Source organism: Pteronotus mesoamericanus, unplaced genomic scaffold, assembly GCF_021234165.1.
Source record: "Pteronotus mesoamericanus isolate MK-2021 breed Mesoamerican mustached bat unplaced genomic scaffold, CSHL_Meso_final contig_263, whole genome shotgun sequence".
NCBI lineage: Eukaryota > Metazoa > Chordata > Mammalia > Chiroptera > Mormoopidae > Pteronotus > Pteronotus mesoamericanus.
The window spans coordinates 13,749,782-13,767,934 of record NW_026555112.1 but is presented as its reverse complement, the minus strand read 5'-3'; the positions used below and the strand labels follow the sequence as shown (position 1 = coordinate 13,767,934).

Here is an 18,153-nt window from a genome sequence, read left to right as displayed (position 1 = left end):
GCCGGTCATCCAGTTGCCATGGCTGCTCTTTGCTGTTACCCACCATTGTAGGTTCTGAGCAGGTTGGATGCAGATGCTCAGATAATTCTCTGCTCACAGAGCCCTCGAAAGGGACGGAGACCTGCCCAAAATCACCAATTGGTCTGCTGGGGATGGAAGTCAAAAATCCAGCATCTCTACTCCCAGACCCAGGCCCTGCCCGGTTGCCTCTCGTTTCCAGTTATAGCCAAAGGGAAACCTTCCGGTTTTGTGGAGAAAAGCTCCTTTGTCTTTGGGCCAGAAACGGTCTCATCCATACTGCAGGGAGAAAAAGGATAGTTTTTTCCCCTTATTGCTTTATTGGAAATGTCTTCATTTCTTCAAAGGATTCATTTTCTTCTCAGAAGATGGGCCATGAGAACAACACAACACATACCAGAGTGAGGATGCTCTACAAAACACTTGACCAGAACTTCTAGACATGGCCAAGGTCATGGAAAACAAGGAGACAGAAACTGGCCCAGACCAGAGGAGATGAAGGAGACTCAACTGTCACACAGTATTGTGGAGGGGGGAATAGCTGGAAAAACTGCTGAAAACTGAGTAAGTCTAGTTTAGTTAACATTAATGAACCAATGCTGGTTTCTTGGCTGTGACAACCGTAACATGGCTGGCAATAAGAGATGGTCCTACAGGGGGAACCAGCAGGGATATGAGGGAACTCTACACTATCTTTGGTATTTATATATATATTTATATATTTTATATAGCCTCCTATATATATATATATTATATATTTATATTTCAGAGAGAGGGGAAGGGAGAAAGAGTGAGAGAGAAACACTGCTGTGAGAGACATCAACTGGTTGCTTTCCATAGACACCCCAAATGGGGACCGAACCTGCAACCTAGGCATGTGCCCTGACCAGAACTGAACTGGTGACCTTTTGGTTTGTGGGATGATGCCCAACCAACAGAGCCACACGAGCGGGGACTCATTGCAACTTTTCCGTTGATCTAAAACTATTCTAAAACTAAAAGTGTATCTAATAGAAAGAAGATGGGGCCTCCCAAGGCTCCCTGTCTCCCTCAAGAACCTGCTCCATTAATCTACCTCTTTCCTGCCTCCGTGCTCCGTCTCTGCCACTGTTTCATCCTTTGCCAACACACATGGGCAGGTCTGTCTACCCTAAAACACCAAACAGAGAACAAAACTTCCTTCAACCTCACTCTGAAAGGCTGTAGACAACTCAGGTCGGTCGCCAACTTTTGAGGCTTTTGCGCTGTCTTCGCATTTTCTGATCTCCCAGCAGCGTGACAGCGATCGCCGCCGCCTTTCCCCCGACCTGCCCCATGGATGGGATCACTCAAAGTTTCCTCCTCTTGGAATGCAGTCCTGGCCTCCAGGGCCTGATGTTCCCCCACCAAGATTTCCTCAGTCTCCACCCAAGGAAATGCAGTCCTTCGGGCTCCACGTTTGTTCTCTCCAGCATCCTCCCCGCCCTGGCCCCCCGCCCCCCGCGCTTGTGTGTGTCTCTAACTTGAGCTTGTGCTCCTTGAGGGCAGGGCCACTTCTTACTCATTTCAGTTGCTCTCCTGCCCCATCCATACTTTGGATAAAACGGTCACTAGTAGATAATTTTTCTGCAAATAAATGATTACTTCAATGAAAGGGAATCTCTGAAACCCACCAGAATTTCCTCTCCTGGTCCTCCCAGCTTGGACAAGCCTCCTTTCCTGTCTGGCTTTTCATCCAGACCCACCTTCTAATATCTCACGAGAAAAGTCAGCCCGCAAAATATACCGAGAAAAACTCACAAGGTTATGTGGTGAACGTCACAATGAGATTTAGGGGCAAGTCCAACAAAGTCTTATGAAAATTTTAAGTCCACGCACTGCTGTCCTTACCCTCGCAAAGGAGTTCCGTTAGACACTCAGATTTTTGGTAAGCACACAACACAGGTAACGCTGCCCCCTGGGGCTTCTGTCGACTTCATGAGACATAAAATGCAGCACTTCTCCAAGCTCAGGCCCACAGCAAACAGTCTCCTGTCTCGTCTCTCACCACTGTAAACACAACGCACTGAAAGCACCCGCCCGAAGTTCAGGATTTCAGTGAAGACCACATGATGGTCTTGCTACAGCGACAGGCCCAGAAATCTTACTCTTAACCACACACCTGTAGATAAAACGAAACGTCTCCAGTTCCAAAGGAGGATTGAAAACAAATCAAAGAGTGAAGCCGCTTAGGGGCACCTGGTTGCTCTGGACCCTGTGCCAAGTGTGCAAAACTGGTTCCAGTTAGAACCTGAGGAGCTATTTAGTAGAGGCGGTCCTGCTGAGGGGAAGATGAGGAGGTGCGACAAGAAGGAAAAGCGCTACTGGCTGATGAAGGGGGGGGGGGGGGGGGTGTGTGTGTGTGTGTGTGTGTGTGTGTGTGTGTGTGTGTGTGTGTGTGCGCGCGCGCGCGCGCGCGCGCGCGGTGTGGGGGGGGTACTGTATCCCATCACGATGTCTGCCTGTGGGTCAAATCCCACTACAGTGAAAATTCCTCTCACAGCAAACGAACCGGACAGTCCTGGTGAGACCTGCCCGTCCACCCCGCCGCCGCCCCCTCCCCCCACCAGGTCCCTTCTTTCTTCTGTAATATGACCTGACTGGTCACATTTGTTTTTTTTTGTTTTTTTTGTTTTTGTTTTTAAAGGACAAACCACTCATTCCGCTTTCTCTATCCAGCTGTCTCAGGAAGCCCAGAAAGTAGTGAGCACATCGTTGTCCACAGTGGTTTCTCTTTGAGCCTGGCCTCAGACTGTGGTCATATCTGTCCCTTTGGGAGGGGTGAGAGGTGGGCAGTGGTGACAGGATGGGGTCAGGGAAGATGGGAGCACTTTCTTTTTTTATGTTCCATTGTCCTCTTAGAAAATGATGGCTTTTTGGTTACTTTGCTGAGCCTGTGGTCAAAGAGATGCCACAAAATTTTTCAGTAAGGGGCAGGTGGCATAACAGAAAGAACACCAAGCAGGAAGCAGGGGACCTTGACTCCATTACTTGTCATTTGCATGTCTGTGTCACCCATGGCCTGATTTACACAGGGTGAATGTCAGAATCACCTGGGGGAATTCTAAACATGTGCCTGTTTCAGCTCCGGGGAGTCTGTGCTCCCAGGCGATTCCTTGCACAACCCTCATAACCCTGTCGAGAAAGGCTGGACTAGTTGAAGGGCGTGGACTCAGGTCTAATTCTGGCTCTACCACCTAGGAGCTGTATGGCACTAAACACTTTCCTTAGCTTCTTTGAACCTTAGCATTCTCATCTGTTAAAAAAAAATTGTATGATTCCTGTCCTGCCTTTGTCCTAGGCAGAAGGTGCATATCAAATGAGGTGATGCATATAAAAGACTCTGAAAATGGCGAAGTGCTAGAGCCAGACAAATTCTGTAGGGGAAAAAAATGATAACAATAATGACCCTTGAGAAAGACACGAGATGACAGTGGGGCGATTCGCGGCACTTGGCGGCCGTCGGTTGCGTGTCCTCCCATGATCTGAGGAGGTGGCTGGGCGGGAGCAAGGCGATTTAGGACACTGGGGCTCTATTTCCTGGTTTCTGTGAGAGTCAGTGAGTGTTGTGTGGTGGGGAGGTGGATAAATTTACCTTCCTCACACCCATACGCTGTCCCTGGAGCTCTGCTAGGATCAGATGGGAACGGCCAAAGAAAAGTGGGGAAGGAAGGTTAAAGGGAGATTGTTGACGAAGACTGGAGGCCTCTGTCCTTCCTTGGATCACAGACTGCTTTCTGTGGGTGAATTAACTCTGTGGAAAGTAGTTATTAAAGGAGCAGATCACAGAGAGGCAGGGGATTTTTACCTCTTCACTTCCTTCAGTAAGATATGCATCAGCCCTGGTTTTTTGTTTGTTTGTTTGTTTTGTTTTGTTTTGTTTTGTTTTTTTAATGTACTGTACTTTGCAGACCTCTTGGCGTGGTTGCCCACGGTGCACAGGAAATAAGCGAGAGACTAAATGCTGAGGATGCAATTACCCTACCAGCCTTTTCTGGAGCCCAAAATACCAGTCACGCTTCACGAAAGCCTCGGAGTGGAGATAAGGGCTTCTATGTTCACACAGGCTTCAACAGTTAAAAACAAGTCAGGCCACCCAGACCTGTGGGCTCCAGGCCTCACCCGTCTCCATGGCAACCCTGGCTCACCACTGAATGCCAAGCCTTGGAAGGGCTGATTCACTGGTCCCAGCACTGCCAGCAAGAACAAACAGGCGCCCAAGCCCCACTGCCTCTTTTAATCCTGTCCTGTAGTAGCTTCCTCCCCCAACTCCAAATGAAGGCCAGAGCTGTTGTCTCTAGAAGGGCAAAGCTACGTGGGCAGGCATGGAGGTCTCAGAGCCCTCCTTCCTCCAGTCCCTCCACACAGTAAAACAGCAACAAAACCAAACTCCACTCTGCTCAGCAGCAAAACCACCACGACTTGCTTTCATTAGAGATCACAAGTAACATGTTGGCTCATGGCAACATTTAAAGATATCAACCAGGAATATCACCAACTTTAGTGTTATTAGAGATGAGTTGAAAACCCTCAGAAATCGCAGTTCTTGAGGACAAGTGCCCCAGTAAGCGTGAGCCTTCTGGGGGCCACTTGTTCCTCTAGGCAACCTCTGTTCTTGGGGCTTCTCCTGAGCTCCCGATAGGAGGGCATTGTCCAGACTACAGAAGGTGGTATCCTCAAAGGCCACTGGGAAGCTTTTTTCTATGTCAGTAGTTTGCACATGTGGTCTCCAGACCAACTGCAGCAGCAGCTGGGAACTCTGTCAATGAGAAAGGTGAGTGGGGTGGGGCCCAGCAATCTGTGCTTTAACAAGTGCCCCCGCCCCCCATGATTCTGATGCTTGCTCAAGTTTGACAACCACTGTCCTAGGTCTTCAAATAAATGCCGAACAATCGGGTAGACACGGAAAAAGCTCTCGCTGGGGCTTCTGAACCCAGAGGCTGGCTTTCTAAATGCCAGTGGGGAAGGACATACAGCCATGGAGCAGGTGTGTGTGTAAGCCTTCTCTGAGCCCAAGGTTCCTGTGTGTCAGAGAGAGATCACAGGCTCAGCCCAACAGGGAGCAGAATCTCGCCATTTCACTTTACACTGTGGAATCTGGAGAGTGTGGCTCAAATGCCCACCTGGCACAGCAAAGCCACGGGGACTCAGCCCGAGGACCATCTTGAACTGCTGCATGGAGACTGCTGAGGGGAGGATACAGGACAATTAAGCAGCGGGGAAACAAGACAGACACTGGCGGGACAACGCCACCTTAAACCCACTGAGCCTGGGAAGTCATAGTGGTTCAAGTCAGAACCTGCATTTGGCTTTCAGAAGCGCATTCACTGCACAAATTCAGCCCTGTGAACGCTCCTCCCCAAGAAGCCAAAATGCCTCCTGCAGCGTCTGAGGCAGGACACCCTTGGTAAAAACTTCCCCCTGATTTCTTCAGCCTGTGCTCTCCATAGGCCAGGCTATGTATGAGGGCGGATTCTTCCTCAAACCATCCTAAATTCTAAAAAAAAAAATTAAAAAAATAGCAAATACATAAACAAATAAATAAATTTTAAAGAATACATGCAGAGGCTGATGGTCAACAATGTTGTAGGTTATTTAGCGTGAGTGTTAACCTGACTCCTGGCAAGCTTTTCTATCCACTAGCAACCCCTGCAGAGGCTAGGGAAAGGAAAAGAAACAATATAATAATAGTAGCAATTATTATCTCTCTGTGTCCCACATTGTAGGAGGTGATTTACATACATTATCTCATTTCATCATCTTGTCACCTTTATTTTATAGTTGAAAGAGGCTCTGCAAAGGCTAGGCAGCAACAATTCGCTGGAAATGGCCCAGGCAGCAGGAGGCTGCACGCACAGTGGGCCACGCAGGCTGCTCAGCTCTGCCCCCTTCCAGGCATGGCGCTGTGCACTGTGCTGCCTGGTGAAGGGGAAGACTGGAAATTCCTAAGAACTTTTCTTGAGAAAAAGGAGGTGGTCTAGACATGTTCAATTTGGCAAGATGCTGACCTAAAACTTAATCTGCCTGCTGCAGCTACGTGATTCAGATTTAGGGCATCAAGCCCAGCCCTAAAGGGAAGGCCGAGAGGCGGGGAAGACACTGACTACTCACCTCTCCTTGGGGTTTCTCTCTCCCTCTGTTGAGCCCTGTAGAGGTGGTGGTTTCAAGCCTACAGTCATTGGGTCCCAGGGACAAGCACCCTTCAGGGCTAACTCTCCCTTCCTTTCTTTTCTTTCCATGGTGCCCACACAAGCAAGTGACTTTGGCTCTGCTTTCCTCTGGGACCTGCTTCATGGTGTCAAGAAAGTTCTAGATAAGAGGGATCCCTCCCCCAACTTTTTAAAAAGATTTTATTTATTTTAGAGGGGGAAGGAAGAGAGGGAAACATCGATGTGTAGTCACCTCTTGCACACCCCCTACTGGGGACCTGGCCTACAACCCAGGCATGTGCCCTGACTGGGAATCGAACCAGCAACTCTTTGGTTTGCAGGCTGACAGCCCCCTGAGCCACACCAGCCAGTAATCCATTCCCTTTTGAAAGCACAAGTGAGCTGAAGGAGAGGTGCTAAGGCTATCCTTCTTGGTTTGGAAGCGGAATAGATTTCTTCTTGTGATTCCTGTTGTTAAATTCCCAGTTAGATTCCAAAAAGGAGCCTCTACTCACTGGGTAGCCTTATGGGGCCATTTCCAGCAAAGTGCCAAACTGGTACCTCTCCTCATCCACCTTTTCCAGAATGGGGAAATCTCTGAAATGGGCGTTTTGTAGACAGACAGAAAGACATATCTGCTAATTCATCTTCTTTAAGGATAAAACCTAGTGGTAAAATTGCAGCTTTGAACAACCCTGCGCAATGTGGCTTTATAGAACTGAACCAATAAGCCATGGATGAGTGTGAACATTTAGGACAAACTTGATCACTGAAAAATTGAGAGGTCTTATAATAATAACTCCACAACAGCTGCAGAAGCTGACATCTGAGCTGCAGCCATGAGCCAGGCATTGCAATAATAGCTTTACATTAAATATCCCATTATTCTTCCTAATGATCCTATGACTTTAGCTCTATTATTACCTTTATTGTCCAAATAAGGAAAGTGAGGCTTAAGGAATCACCAGTTTGCTGCCAGGAATCTTCACTTCTAATGAGTCAACTCCCCCCTCCCCCAACAATCACCATGTCAGTGTTAATACATGTTGTGTGTTACTACATACATGTTGCTTGCTTCCACATCATGGCAGGTTGGAAGGTTGACAACGATAAAAAATCCAACTATCCTTGACAAGCCAGAAACCTTTGGGGGAGCCAACTTCTGTGGCCAGATTAGTGCCCTGAACACTGGGAAGACTATGCTATGCACCTAACTACCTACATAATTCAACATTAAAAAAAAAAAAAATCAAAATGATAAAGTTCGTATACACAAGCCTCCAAAAAAGTGGTTTGCTTGCCCCACAGTTCCTTGGGCTTGCCTGCATTTGCTGGCCTCCTAGGTACACACTAGCCTGCCCCTGCCCCTGCAGCCTCCCTTTCTAGGGATTCTAGTGCACTTGGGGGCCCCCTGGAGGGAGGGCTGATGGCGGCTCAGTAGATAGAGCCTGTGGGTGCTATCCTCTCCCTGTGCCTGGCTCTTTTGAGCAATCATTTTTGAACGTTTAAGCCTGGGCTCGGGCCAGTATAGGGATAGTGGGCACATTCCCTGTGGGAGCGAGTGAGAGATTCCGCAGGGAGAAGAGGAATATTGGAAGACGAGTGCTACTGTAAAGCTGTGACAACCGCTTTGGAACTTAACGGTCCTGATGGCACCGCCTGAAACCCTTCGAGGTAATTGTGACCATCCCAGTCTGAGATGAGGAAAATAGGCTCAGAGAGGTAAACTAACTTGCCCAAGGTCACAGGGTGCGTCTGGAGTGGCTTAGCTGTCAGCTCTCCCTTTCTGTCACATGTGTCTCATCTCTGTTGAAAGGGAGGTAACCTGGTCTCCACTCGAGTGTGGCAGAGGATGAAGGGCCTTGTAAAGTTTTTCTTAGCATCCTTTTATGAAGATTAGGGAGCTACCTGATCTCAGTAAATTCAAGTGTTGAGAAGTCCTCCATTCCAAGAACATCAGCCTCATTTAAAAGACAGAGCCCTTGGCCCTGGCCGGGTAGCTCAGTTGTTTAGAGCATTGCCCTGATTTGCCAAGGCTGCAGGTTTGATCTTTGGTCGGCACATATGAGGGTCAACCAGTGAATGCATGGATGGGTAGAACAACATATCCATGTTTCTGTCTCTCTCACATTAATAACTTAATAAAACCCCAGAGCCCTTATTCTGCCTAAGAGGAGAAAAACGTCAGTTAATACAATGTGCTGGTGTTAAGTAGCTTGGGGTTGAGGGAATAGGAGGGAAGGCCTGTGCCCAAGGTAACCTCTTTCTAAACAAGAAATCTCATTTCAAGTTTCCATTGCCTGCTTGCCAGATGGGTAGTAGTATACACTAGCCAGCCCGTAAATCCATTTTCTGCTGAAAGTAGGCATTCTGATCTTAACCAAAAGTATCTGATGTGGAGGATTGTTTTGGGATGTTTTGCTTTAATTTCTAGGGCACCACTCACTTGTTTTCCATTGCATATGCCTAAGACATCAGGTGGTGTCTGTCTGTCTGTCTGTCTGTCTGTCTCTCTCTCTCACTCACACACACACTCACACACTCACACACACACACACACACTTGCTTATGCACCTTAGCCATGCGGACCAGCTATATCTAATTCCATACATGGAACTGGTTACAAGTTGCTTGCATGGCCCTGAGTAGTAGAAAATGCCCCTTCTTTTACACATTATAAGCAATGTGACGTGGTACATGGATTGGCGGTGTTAGCAAATGGCCTTCCTCCCCCATCATAGGACAGTCTGAGCACCAAACCAGCATGGGGACGAGAGTCACGGTTCCCAAACTGCTGAGCCTAACCTATTTCCTGCCCTATCCCTGCCTTTATTTTAGGTCTCTTAATTATTAGATAGCAAGCACCCCGATATTTGCTATGTCCCACATCCCATTCAAAGCACTTCTCCTGTATTATTTTAGTTCCACAATAGACCCACCAGGAAGTTAACATTAACTTCCATTTTTTCGATGAGAAAACTCGAGCACAGAAGTTAAGCAGCTTCTCTGAGATCACTTGGCAAATAAGTGGCTGAGTTAGAACTTGAATCCCAAATAGTCTGAGTGCAAAGCCCAAATTTTCAGTCATTTTGCTAAACTGTGTCTTTTTGATCCATTTTGTGAATTTCAGAACCTAATTTTTTCACTGTGTCTTTTCTCCCCCACAGCCACATCTGATCCAGTATCAAAAGTGCCATCTTCTATCCTTAAGGGTCCCAAGATAGCCCACCTGCAAGAGCAGAGGGCCCTACACTCTCACTGACAGGAAGGCACCTGCAAAGGCCACGTGGCCCCCAGGTGCGATCTGAGCTTGGCCTCACTCTGTAGACAGGATCTAGTCAGAGAGCCTGCACTTTCTCTTGCTGCCCTCTGGCCTGAGAGCTTTGCCACACCCTTGCTGCACTGGCCAGGAAGTCGGTGTAGACACAAGCATCGGCCTGGGAAACCGATTCTCTGGAGTAACTTGGTACATTTTCTTCTCATCCTTGCTTCAGGACCACTGAAGATGCTGTTGCAGCTGCCCACTGGCCGCTGTGTCCACAGATGAGGCTGTAGTCCATCAAGTGGCCACTGTCCCTGGATCCCCTATAGGAATGATCCCAAGGTGGGGCCCAGAGCCACTGCGCTTTCCACACAGCACCATCCCACCAGCAAAGGGAATGAGACAGCATCACTGCGGATGTGGGCCTGGGACCGCGGGAGGCACCTACAACATGAGGATAAGGCCAGCTTCCCGTCATACTCAGGGTCCCTCCCTAAATTATTGGAGGTAATTTAATTTCCATTTGAAATGAGTTTTCTGGTCTGTGGGAGACCAGAGGCTATCTGGTCTTAGTCAGGGCCATAACTTGATTGGAGGGGGAAAGTAGAATATGAGTAGATCTCCCCAGGTTATATAAAGGAAGCTTGAAAAAGTTTGAGTGTAACATTGTAAATCCACAGTCCAGAAGAAAGTTGTTCATGTTACATTGGGTTTGTGGGGGGCGGGGGGCGGTGGAGGAAGACACTTAACAGGACAGGTTTCCTGTCTCTGCAGTGCCCATTCTGCTCCAGGAGAGCAGAGCTTCTAAGGAACAGGGCTGCTGAGGGGCGCTTGTCACCAATCCGAGAGGGGCACTGATGCGAGGTGCACGTGCACACTGGCACATTGCGACGGCCCACCGAGAAGGGAAGAAGTGATTTTGATTTGAACCTGTGAATAAAAATATCTTGGTCCACTTGGGCTGCTCTAACAAAGTACCATAGACTAGGTGGCTTCCAAATGACAATAATTTATTTTTTATAGTTCCAGAGGCTGGGGAGCCCAAGATCAAGGTGCCAGCAGATTGGGTGTTTGGTGAGGAGTTGTTTCCTGTTCATAAAGGGCTGTCTCCTTGCTGTAATCACACGTGGCAGCAGGAAAGAGGGCGCTCTCTAGAGCCTCTTCTTTTAAGGGCACTGACGCTATTCATGAGGGTTCCATCCTCAGGACCTAATCACTTCCAAAGGCAGGAATTGACAAAGGAATTTTGGGGAGACCCACTCAGTCTATAGACAACTGTCTTTTAAAAACACCAAACTTGTATTGACTTGAAAAGCAATGAGTTCACAACTATGTATGATTTCGCTGATCTTTTCATTTAAAGCTTTACTAAGTCAATTTTATCACTTTTTATGCCATTGATTCAATCAATTCAGATGTAAAGGTGAATTAACACTAAAATGCTATAGGAGTTTGTTTTGAATTCAGTAAAACTGTCTGTATTACTTTATCATACTTTTAACTCCCAGTCAAGGATTTTCTGCTGTGATCCATGTGTTGTGTTTCTGCACTTGGACACAAACATGCAGCTCAGACTGGAGGACAAGCGAGGGGCCGCCTCCTGAGCAGTTTGGAAGCAGTGGCTTGGTAGAAGTCAAGGAATATCGGCTTGCCTGGGCCTCAGGTGTTCACTGGAACCTTGATGTACGTTGGGTAAGCTTTGTATGGTTACTTTCCTAGGAGAGCCAGCAAAAGCCACTCTTTCTGCTGCTCTGGACGATGTTTGGCAAGAGGACTGAACAAGAAGGACCCTAAAATCCCAAATTTTTGATTTTTCTCTAAGCCCACCGTCCTCAAACCTCTCTAGAATCAAATAAATATGGCCTCTCTCCAAGTCACAGCTTCCTCTCACTCACCTTGCTACTTAGCCAGGCTGCCAGTCATCTCAGGAGCCCAAGTCCCCAAAGACCACCTGGGGATAGTCCTTCCTTTCCAGAGTCCTCAGGGGCGGAGGCTTCTAGCCTCCATTTGGTGGGAAGGAGGAGGAGAGAAAAACAGAACTCCACTCCTCCTGAACAAAGGCAATTCACCCACATTATGGGAACCCTAACCCAAGAAGTAAAACTTGGCTAGAAGCTCATAAAGTTGGATTCTTCATGTGGACTAGAAACGTAAACACTCGTTAAATTAATTGAGAGTCAAGGCCACTCCTTGGGCAGTGATGAAGCTGAGAGTCAGAGAAAAATGGCCGGGGCGGGGGCAGCTCCCTAGCCGTGGCTGCCCTTGATTGCCAGGGGGCACTGAGGACTCTCTAACGCCCTCCTCAAAGTCCTCCAATGCTGCTGCCCTGCAATCCCTAGGGAGCGGGGAGGCGACCCGCTTTTCATGGCAGAAACGTGGGATTCAAGACAGAGCGGGGGCTGTCTGGAAGCCAAGGGAGAAAGCCCAAGATGGGGTGTTTATAACCAAAGTCCATGAGCCTCCAGAAAAACAAAAAAGTGGATATAACTGGAGGCAGGTTCCTTTAATTGCATGGAATTCCCTAAAAAGGTTAAGATCTACCAGTCTAGGATGAAAGCACACAGTACTTAAAAACTGTCCAAAACTAAGTATTTTTTTGAGGGGGGGGTGAGGGGAGAAATTACCGGATGAATGTAATTATTATCCAATTATCTCATCTGGAGACAGGACGCTGCTTTCCACAGCTGCATGCCATCACTTGATGGAAAATGAAAATGTCCCTGGACCAGCATTACTTTTTCCAAAGAATGAAATGAAGCAAGTAATCTGCAGTCAGACTTCAAAACCATAATTTTAAAAAAGTGTATTAAGATTAGCACTTTTGGTCTCCTGAGTTCTCTCAGTTGCAAAGAACAGCTCTGGGCAGTTGAGAACATGGGTCTAATAGGCTCTTAGCCAGATTTTCAATGTTCAAACAATGACATCACTGCTCTTCTGTAAGAGGTAAAGATAATTTCTGCAGGGCTTTGGTTGAAAAGACCTGTGGCAGGTCCACAGAAAGTCCTACTGACCCCAACACAGGGGGTGGAGGAACACAGAACCTAAATATGCAACTTCCTGAAACTGCTTCACTCTCCTCTCCCCAACTCAACACAGGTGGATCTGGAACATGCAGCCCCCAACAAGGCAACAGGACCACAGAAGCTACTGGAACCGTGACCTCAGGTCCCCTACCCACAGAGCCAGACACACCTGAGAAAGACCGTAAAGGTTTGTGTTCTTTAGAAAAAAGGTGCTTTTATAAGTCCAAGGTATTATTAAGTTCCAGACTGTGTGACCAATACCAAAAACCAGGCCTCCTGATGAGATGAAATCCAACAGGAAAACAAGAGGCAAATCAAACACAGGATACACAGGACAGTCAGAACAAAAGGGAGGCGCGGGAGCGCTCATTGTGAGGTCTGTGTCCGAGAAGCCTCAACTGCAGAGGAGTGTTCTGTGCCGGCAGGGATGGCCCTCTACAGGGCTGCTATCAAAGCAGTTCCAAATTCGGGTCTTAACTAGCAGCCCCTTCCTTTGAGTACAAAAGAGTAAGGCCTGGAACGGTGCCCATGGGCCACTTTGTAAAGAAAGGGGTAAGGCATGTGTATAGATGAATGCTCCCCATCAACCCCGCAGAAAATCAGGAGTCAGACTCTTTGTTGTTGACAACCATTGTGAAAAAGTAGGGGGAATGCCGTCAGGATTCTGGGCAGGGGAGGGGCCTGTTTTCCTTAGCTCCTTCGGAGATTCGGTCACCTGGTCTCACCTCACCTCTCCCGAAAGCTGCCAGCCTCAGTACAAACACAGCTGGCTTTCCCGGAGCTCCGGTTGTCCGGGTGCCAAAATCAGGAAGCCATTTTACTCAACAGCCCCAGCTGCTTGCTCAGCCCAACACTGAAGGCAACAGTTCCTAGGAGAGGCGCAGGTTGGGTGGAAGGGGCTTTGCCCTCCCTCCAACTAGTCCATACACTGCCCAGACCCAGAATCTCTGCGATGCCGTTTTACTTTTACAAGTGGGGCTGTCTCCCAAACTTTTAGCCACACATAAAATGGAGTTAGTGCCCAATCCAGAGCTGGCAGAATGCCCGTGGATTGGGAGTGTGCTCCTGGGTAACCTATGGTCTACACTTCCACACTTTTTAGGGAATTGGTCCCCACCTCCTCCATCTACTTTCAATTTCTGAGCAACAATACTACAGGAAATTCACTCTGCATCCAGTGCTAAGTGCATCATATACATTCTCATATTTCACCTTTCTCCCACTCTGCGCTACACACCAGCCCCCCGCCCCACCGGCAGGCACCAGCTCCATCTGGTGATGGGTCAATCCAATCCAGAGCCGGTGCTCTGATCACTAGGCTATACCACCAAAATGGCTAAGGACAGTGAAAACAGGAACCTCAGACAAAGAAACCTCACTCAGGAGGTGCAGGGGGAACCATGAGGTTAACAGGAAAGAGGCATAAGAATCAGGCCTCAGAGGTAAATGAATGGTCAAATGAAGCCAAGCTCTGAGGACAAGCCTTAGTGTCCACTGTCCATTCCATTTTGACTCCACTTCGGGTAGTGTGGGAATGTCCTGTTGCGTTAGGCAGTGGCGAAGAGGCTGGAGCACAGAAAGGACCTGCCCAAGACTTCAAAGTGTGCTGGGGCACAGCTGGAGCAGCACCTATCCTCTGAATTCCCATTCACGTCTCTGCCTATGCTTCTAAAAAGCCTCCATTAGGTCCAAGGCAACACCAATTTTTGGGAAAGAGAAGTCCCTTGTTATTTCCATCAGTCAGGGAGGTAGAAGGTGAAAGGCAGTGAACAAAGGGGCAGAGGGAAGTGTGGGGTAGGAACTGAGCCTTCTCAGTGCAGGACTAGGGTTTGGGGGAGAGGCGTGGTGGGGAACAGACCAGGAAGACAGGTTCCTGACCTGGCCCTAAGCCTCGGTTCCCCACTTACAGCTCGAAAATTCACCACTCTGACACCAGTAAAATGTTTTCCTTCTTAACCTTTTTTTAGGGGGTATCCAGGGCCACATGACCCTGGGTAAGTCATTTAACCTTTCTGGGGACTAGTTTCCTGGTCATCAGTAAAATGGGGGTAACACTTCGTTCTCTGGCTATGTATCGTGAGGACTTGGACTTGCAGGCTGCTAAATGCTCCACCAGAGAATCCGTAGTATTCCTTTATTCCATCATCGTTATAGGAACCTTGATGCTACCCGACAATAATTGAGAAAAATGTAGCTCCTGCTTACCCCCGATACCAGATCCCCCTTGTTGGTTTTGTGACGGAGACAAAGGAGAGGACTAAAGCAAGGGGCTGTAGCATTGGCTCCGTCTCTGTGGTCCTGGGCAAATCACCCCCCTCCGGCTCTCTCCAAAGCCATTCGTAGCTCTAAACCCAAACATTCCCTGAGTGAATCATTTCTGTTTTGGAGGACATAGCTGACAAGCAGCACTTAGTCCAGGCAGGGGCAGCTCTGAATAGGGGTGTGGTGGCAAGCTGGAGACAGGAGCAGGCTGAGCAGATCCTGGAGAGGCACTGGGAGCCTCCCATCAGGCTCCTGCGTGTGCTACTGAGCAGATGCGGGTGTGAGGGCTCACGGGTAGTCAGAGGTTCCCCCAAGCCCCAAGCCCTGCTGCAGCCTAGGCGGATGGCTGAGAGCTAACCAATAGACTGGCAGGGGACAGACTGTATTAGGGAAGGAAGAGAGAAACTCTCCAAAGGAAAGAGGTGGGGTGGGGTGGGGTGGGGTGGGGCTGGGTGGGGCCAGCTAGCCTTCTGACATTCTTTTCTGGTGCCAGCAGCTGGTGAGAGGAGGGAGCAAGCCTGGCAGCTAGCTGGCTGGCTGCTGGGAACACCCGGAAGGGGAGGTGCCCACCACAGGAGGGTCTCCTTAAAGCTGGCCAAGGGCTGGGCAGGGGCAAACCTACGTGCCATCCACTTTAGTGCATGTGTTAGGTGTGGTGACTCTTGCAAGAGCAATTCAGACTCTCCGTTGGTCAGTTCCAGAGAGATGATTAAATCTCAGGAGACTTGCCCCAGGTTCATGGGGACCCCGGTGACTGGCTCCAAGGGAACAAGTACATTTTTTGTTCCTAGCTTCTAGTGGCATGCTCCTGTTTTTACACCCATCTCTCTTGGAAAGTTTCCTTTCCAAAGCACTCCTTCCTGACTGCGAATTCTGTTCATCTGTGTGCAGGGGATGTGGCCCTCAGATCCAGGGCACAAAGGTCGCCTATTCCTTGCTTCTGTCTCTGGGTGGTCCCTTACACCCCCAAGGGAAAGTCTGGAGGCGGCGCTCCCCCTTTCCACCGCCTCCCCAAGGCTTTCCATTGCAAAGGCAGAGCGCCACCAGCAGCGGGAGTCCTGGAGCTGCTGGCCAGGTGCCAGCCGCCCACCACCGCCGCCGCCGCCCCGCCCCCAACCCCGTGAAAGTGCGCGCAACGGCCCCACCTTGCCACTCGGCAGGCAGGCGGGGACAGGGGCGCGGCTGGACAGACCCTGGGGCCGGCACCTGATCTCTCCCGGAAATGGAGAGACAGGCTCATCCCACTAAAAGCGCCCACGAGCAACGTGCCCCTCCTTTCCCCAACTCTCCCAGAATTCTCCCCAGTTCAGATACTTATCGCGCTTGGCGGGGGGGAAAAATCAAGACAAGCTAGTCTTTCAGGTAATTTCGAGGGAGCTCGGAGTTTCTCACGGCGGCTCAGAACCAAAATTTGAAAGAATGGGGGAAGGAGGGCGGCTTAAGGTCCCCTCCGAGGGCGGAGGGCCCCTGACTCCAACTCTGTGACCGGGTCCCGGCCACCCACGGCCGGCGCGCCCTTTCCTCTCCAGTGTAAAAGTGCTAAAACCCCTCGGCGGAGCGTCCCTGCGCCACCTAAGACCCTTAGAGCGCCTGCATCCTCCCTTTCTCGCGGCCCCGCCACTTGTAAGACCCCACCCGGTCGGGCACAGGTCTGCCCGCCAAGGTCCTCTTTGGCCAGGCTCTCGCCTTCTCGGGAAAGAAGGTCCTCCGTTTCTCCCCACCGCCTTTCCCTCCACTCCCCTACCCTCGGAGGGGCAGACATGAACTCCAGCCCACACCCCTGGCGAAGGAGACGCCGGGGCCGGTCCCCACGCCGCAGCTCAAGGGAGCCCCGCGCCCCCCCCGCCTGCCCGGCTTCGCGGAGCCCCCTACCAACGTGCCCGCCCCGCCCGTTTCCGGACTCGCGGAGCGGCCAGCTGGCGGCCGAAGTGCCCTTTCTCCTCCGCTCCGAGTCCACCCGGACGGCAGTGCCAGTTACCGACCGCTACCACGGGCAGAGTCCCCCGGGCGGACAGGTGGCCCCGGAGAGGAGCGCGCGGCTGTCACGCTCACTCACCCAGAAGATGAAGTTAAAGCCGAAGAGCAGGTATTTGATGCACTTGGTCCCTCCTTTGACCGGCATGGTGAGAGCTGGACTGGCCTGGGCTGCACTGATCTGGGACGGGGCCGCGCGGCGGGGACACGCAGGAGCAGGTTGGGACTGAGGTGCTAGCAGCTGCGGGTTGTTCTCGGGGCTGCACTTTGAAAAAGTACCACTCCTTCCAGAGAGGGGCGGGCTGCGGTGCGCATGTGCTGTGGATCCCGCCCCCGGCCCGGGCTGGGGCCCCACCTGCCCCGCCCACGCCCCGCGGCCCGCCCCCCTCCCCCAGCGGCCGGCCCCCGCCCAGGTTCCCGGGATCCCTGCCCCAGAGGCCTTCCAGCCCCGCCCTTCTCTTTTTTTCCATTGTCTCTGGCTCAGCCCGCCCTCACCGAATAAACCTTTCCTTCCTTCCCGATCTTCTCTCTCTTTCCAACCAAGCACCCAGGGGTCTTTGCAGACCGCCACCCCCTGCTCCTTTTACCTGAGAGCTAATTGGAGGCCTCACCTTTCGGGTTCTCGCCCTATAGATTATGGCCTTCCCGCCCGAGCCCTCTACTTTGGGAGACCTTCCCCGGGTCAGCTCTCATCTAAAGCCGGCTGACTGCGCAATGAAAGCACTTCTTGTTTTGGCCTCGATTTGGAGGGAAGCTATCAGGCTTCCTCCTGGAGCGGCTCCTTGCAAACCTTCACTCCCTGAGCACACTCTTTTTGGGCGCCTCATGTGGAGTAGGAAGAATTAGAAGCTTGTTGTCCAGGTGGGAAGATAGAAACGAAGGGAAGTGAATAAACGGGGGCAAGGCAGTGGGACTAGAGAGTGCAGCAAAACCAGAAGAGGGGACAAGGGCCAGTCGAAGCAGAAGGAAGCACATTATGAAGAACTCTGTTCACTTATGCTTCTCCTGCCGTTTCTTGAGCATCTGCTATGTTTCATATATTGTACCGTATGCTAAGATGAATTGACCTCTATCCCTCATGAAAGATTCTCAGTTACAGCGTAGATGGAATGTTTGCTGGGGTGGGATGGGGTGGGGGAGATGTAGCCTAGAGCCAGGTAGAGGCATGGGGAGTGTCCCCAACTCTGCCTGAGTCAGGAAAGAGGCATCCCAGGCAGGGGACACTCAAGCAACCAACTTTGGAGGGATAGTCAACAGATGAACCCAGGAAGGAGTTCACGGCCGTGGGAACTTGTGTAAAGGCACAGAGCATGAAGCCACAGGCAGCTGGCTGTGCCCAGAAACCACCAGTAGGGGGTGAGATGGAGAACACAGGAGGAGGAGGAAGGAGCAGAGAACTTGGGGACCACTTAAATGTTGCTTAATGTCAAGAGCAGCTAAGCAGAGG

The 18,153-nt window shown here is 50.4% G+C and overlaps 1 protein-coding gene across 1 annotated transcript in view; it reads right to left on the bottom strand.

Moving 5' to 3' along the window:
* The window catches only part of CD9 (CD9 molecule), a 30,993-nt gene extending 13,995 nt beyond the window's left edge, over positions 1–16,998 (bottom strand). Inside the window, exon 1 of the mRNA XM_054574701.1 lies at positions 16,789–16,998. Coding sequence (XP_054430676.1) covers positions 16,789–16,854 — 66 coding nt within the window. The 5' untranslated portion in view covers positions 16,855–16,998. The remainder of the gene's footprint in view (positions 1–16,788) is intronic.
* Positions 16,999–18,153: the final 1,155 nt, after the last annotated feature.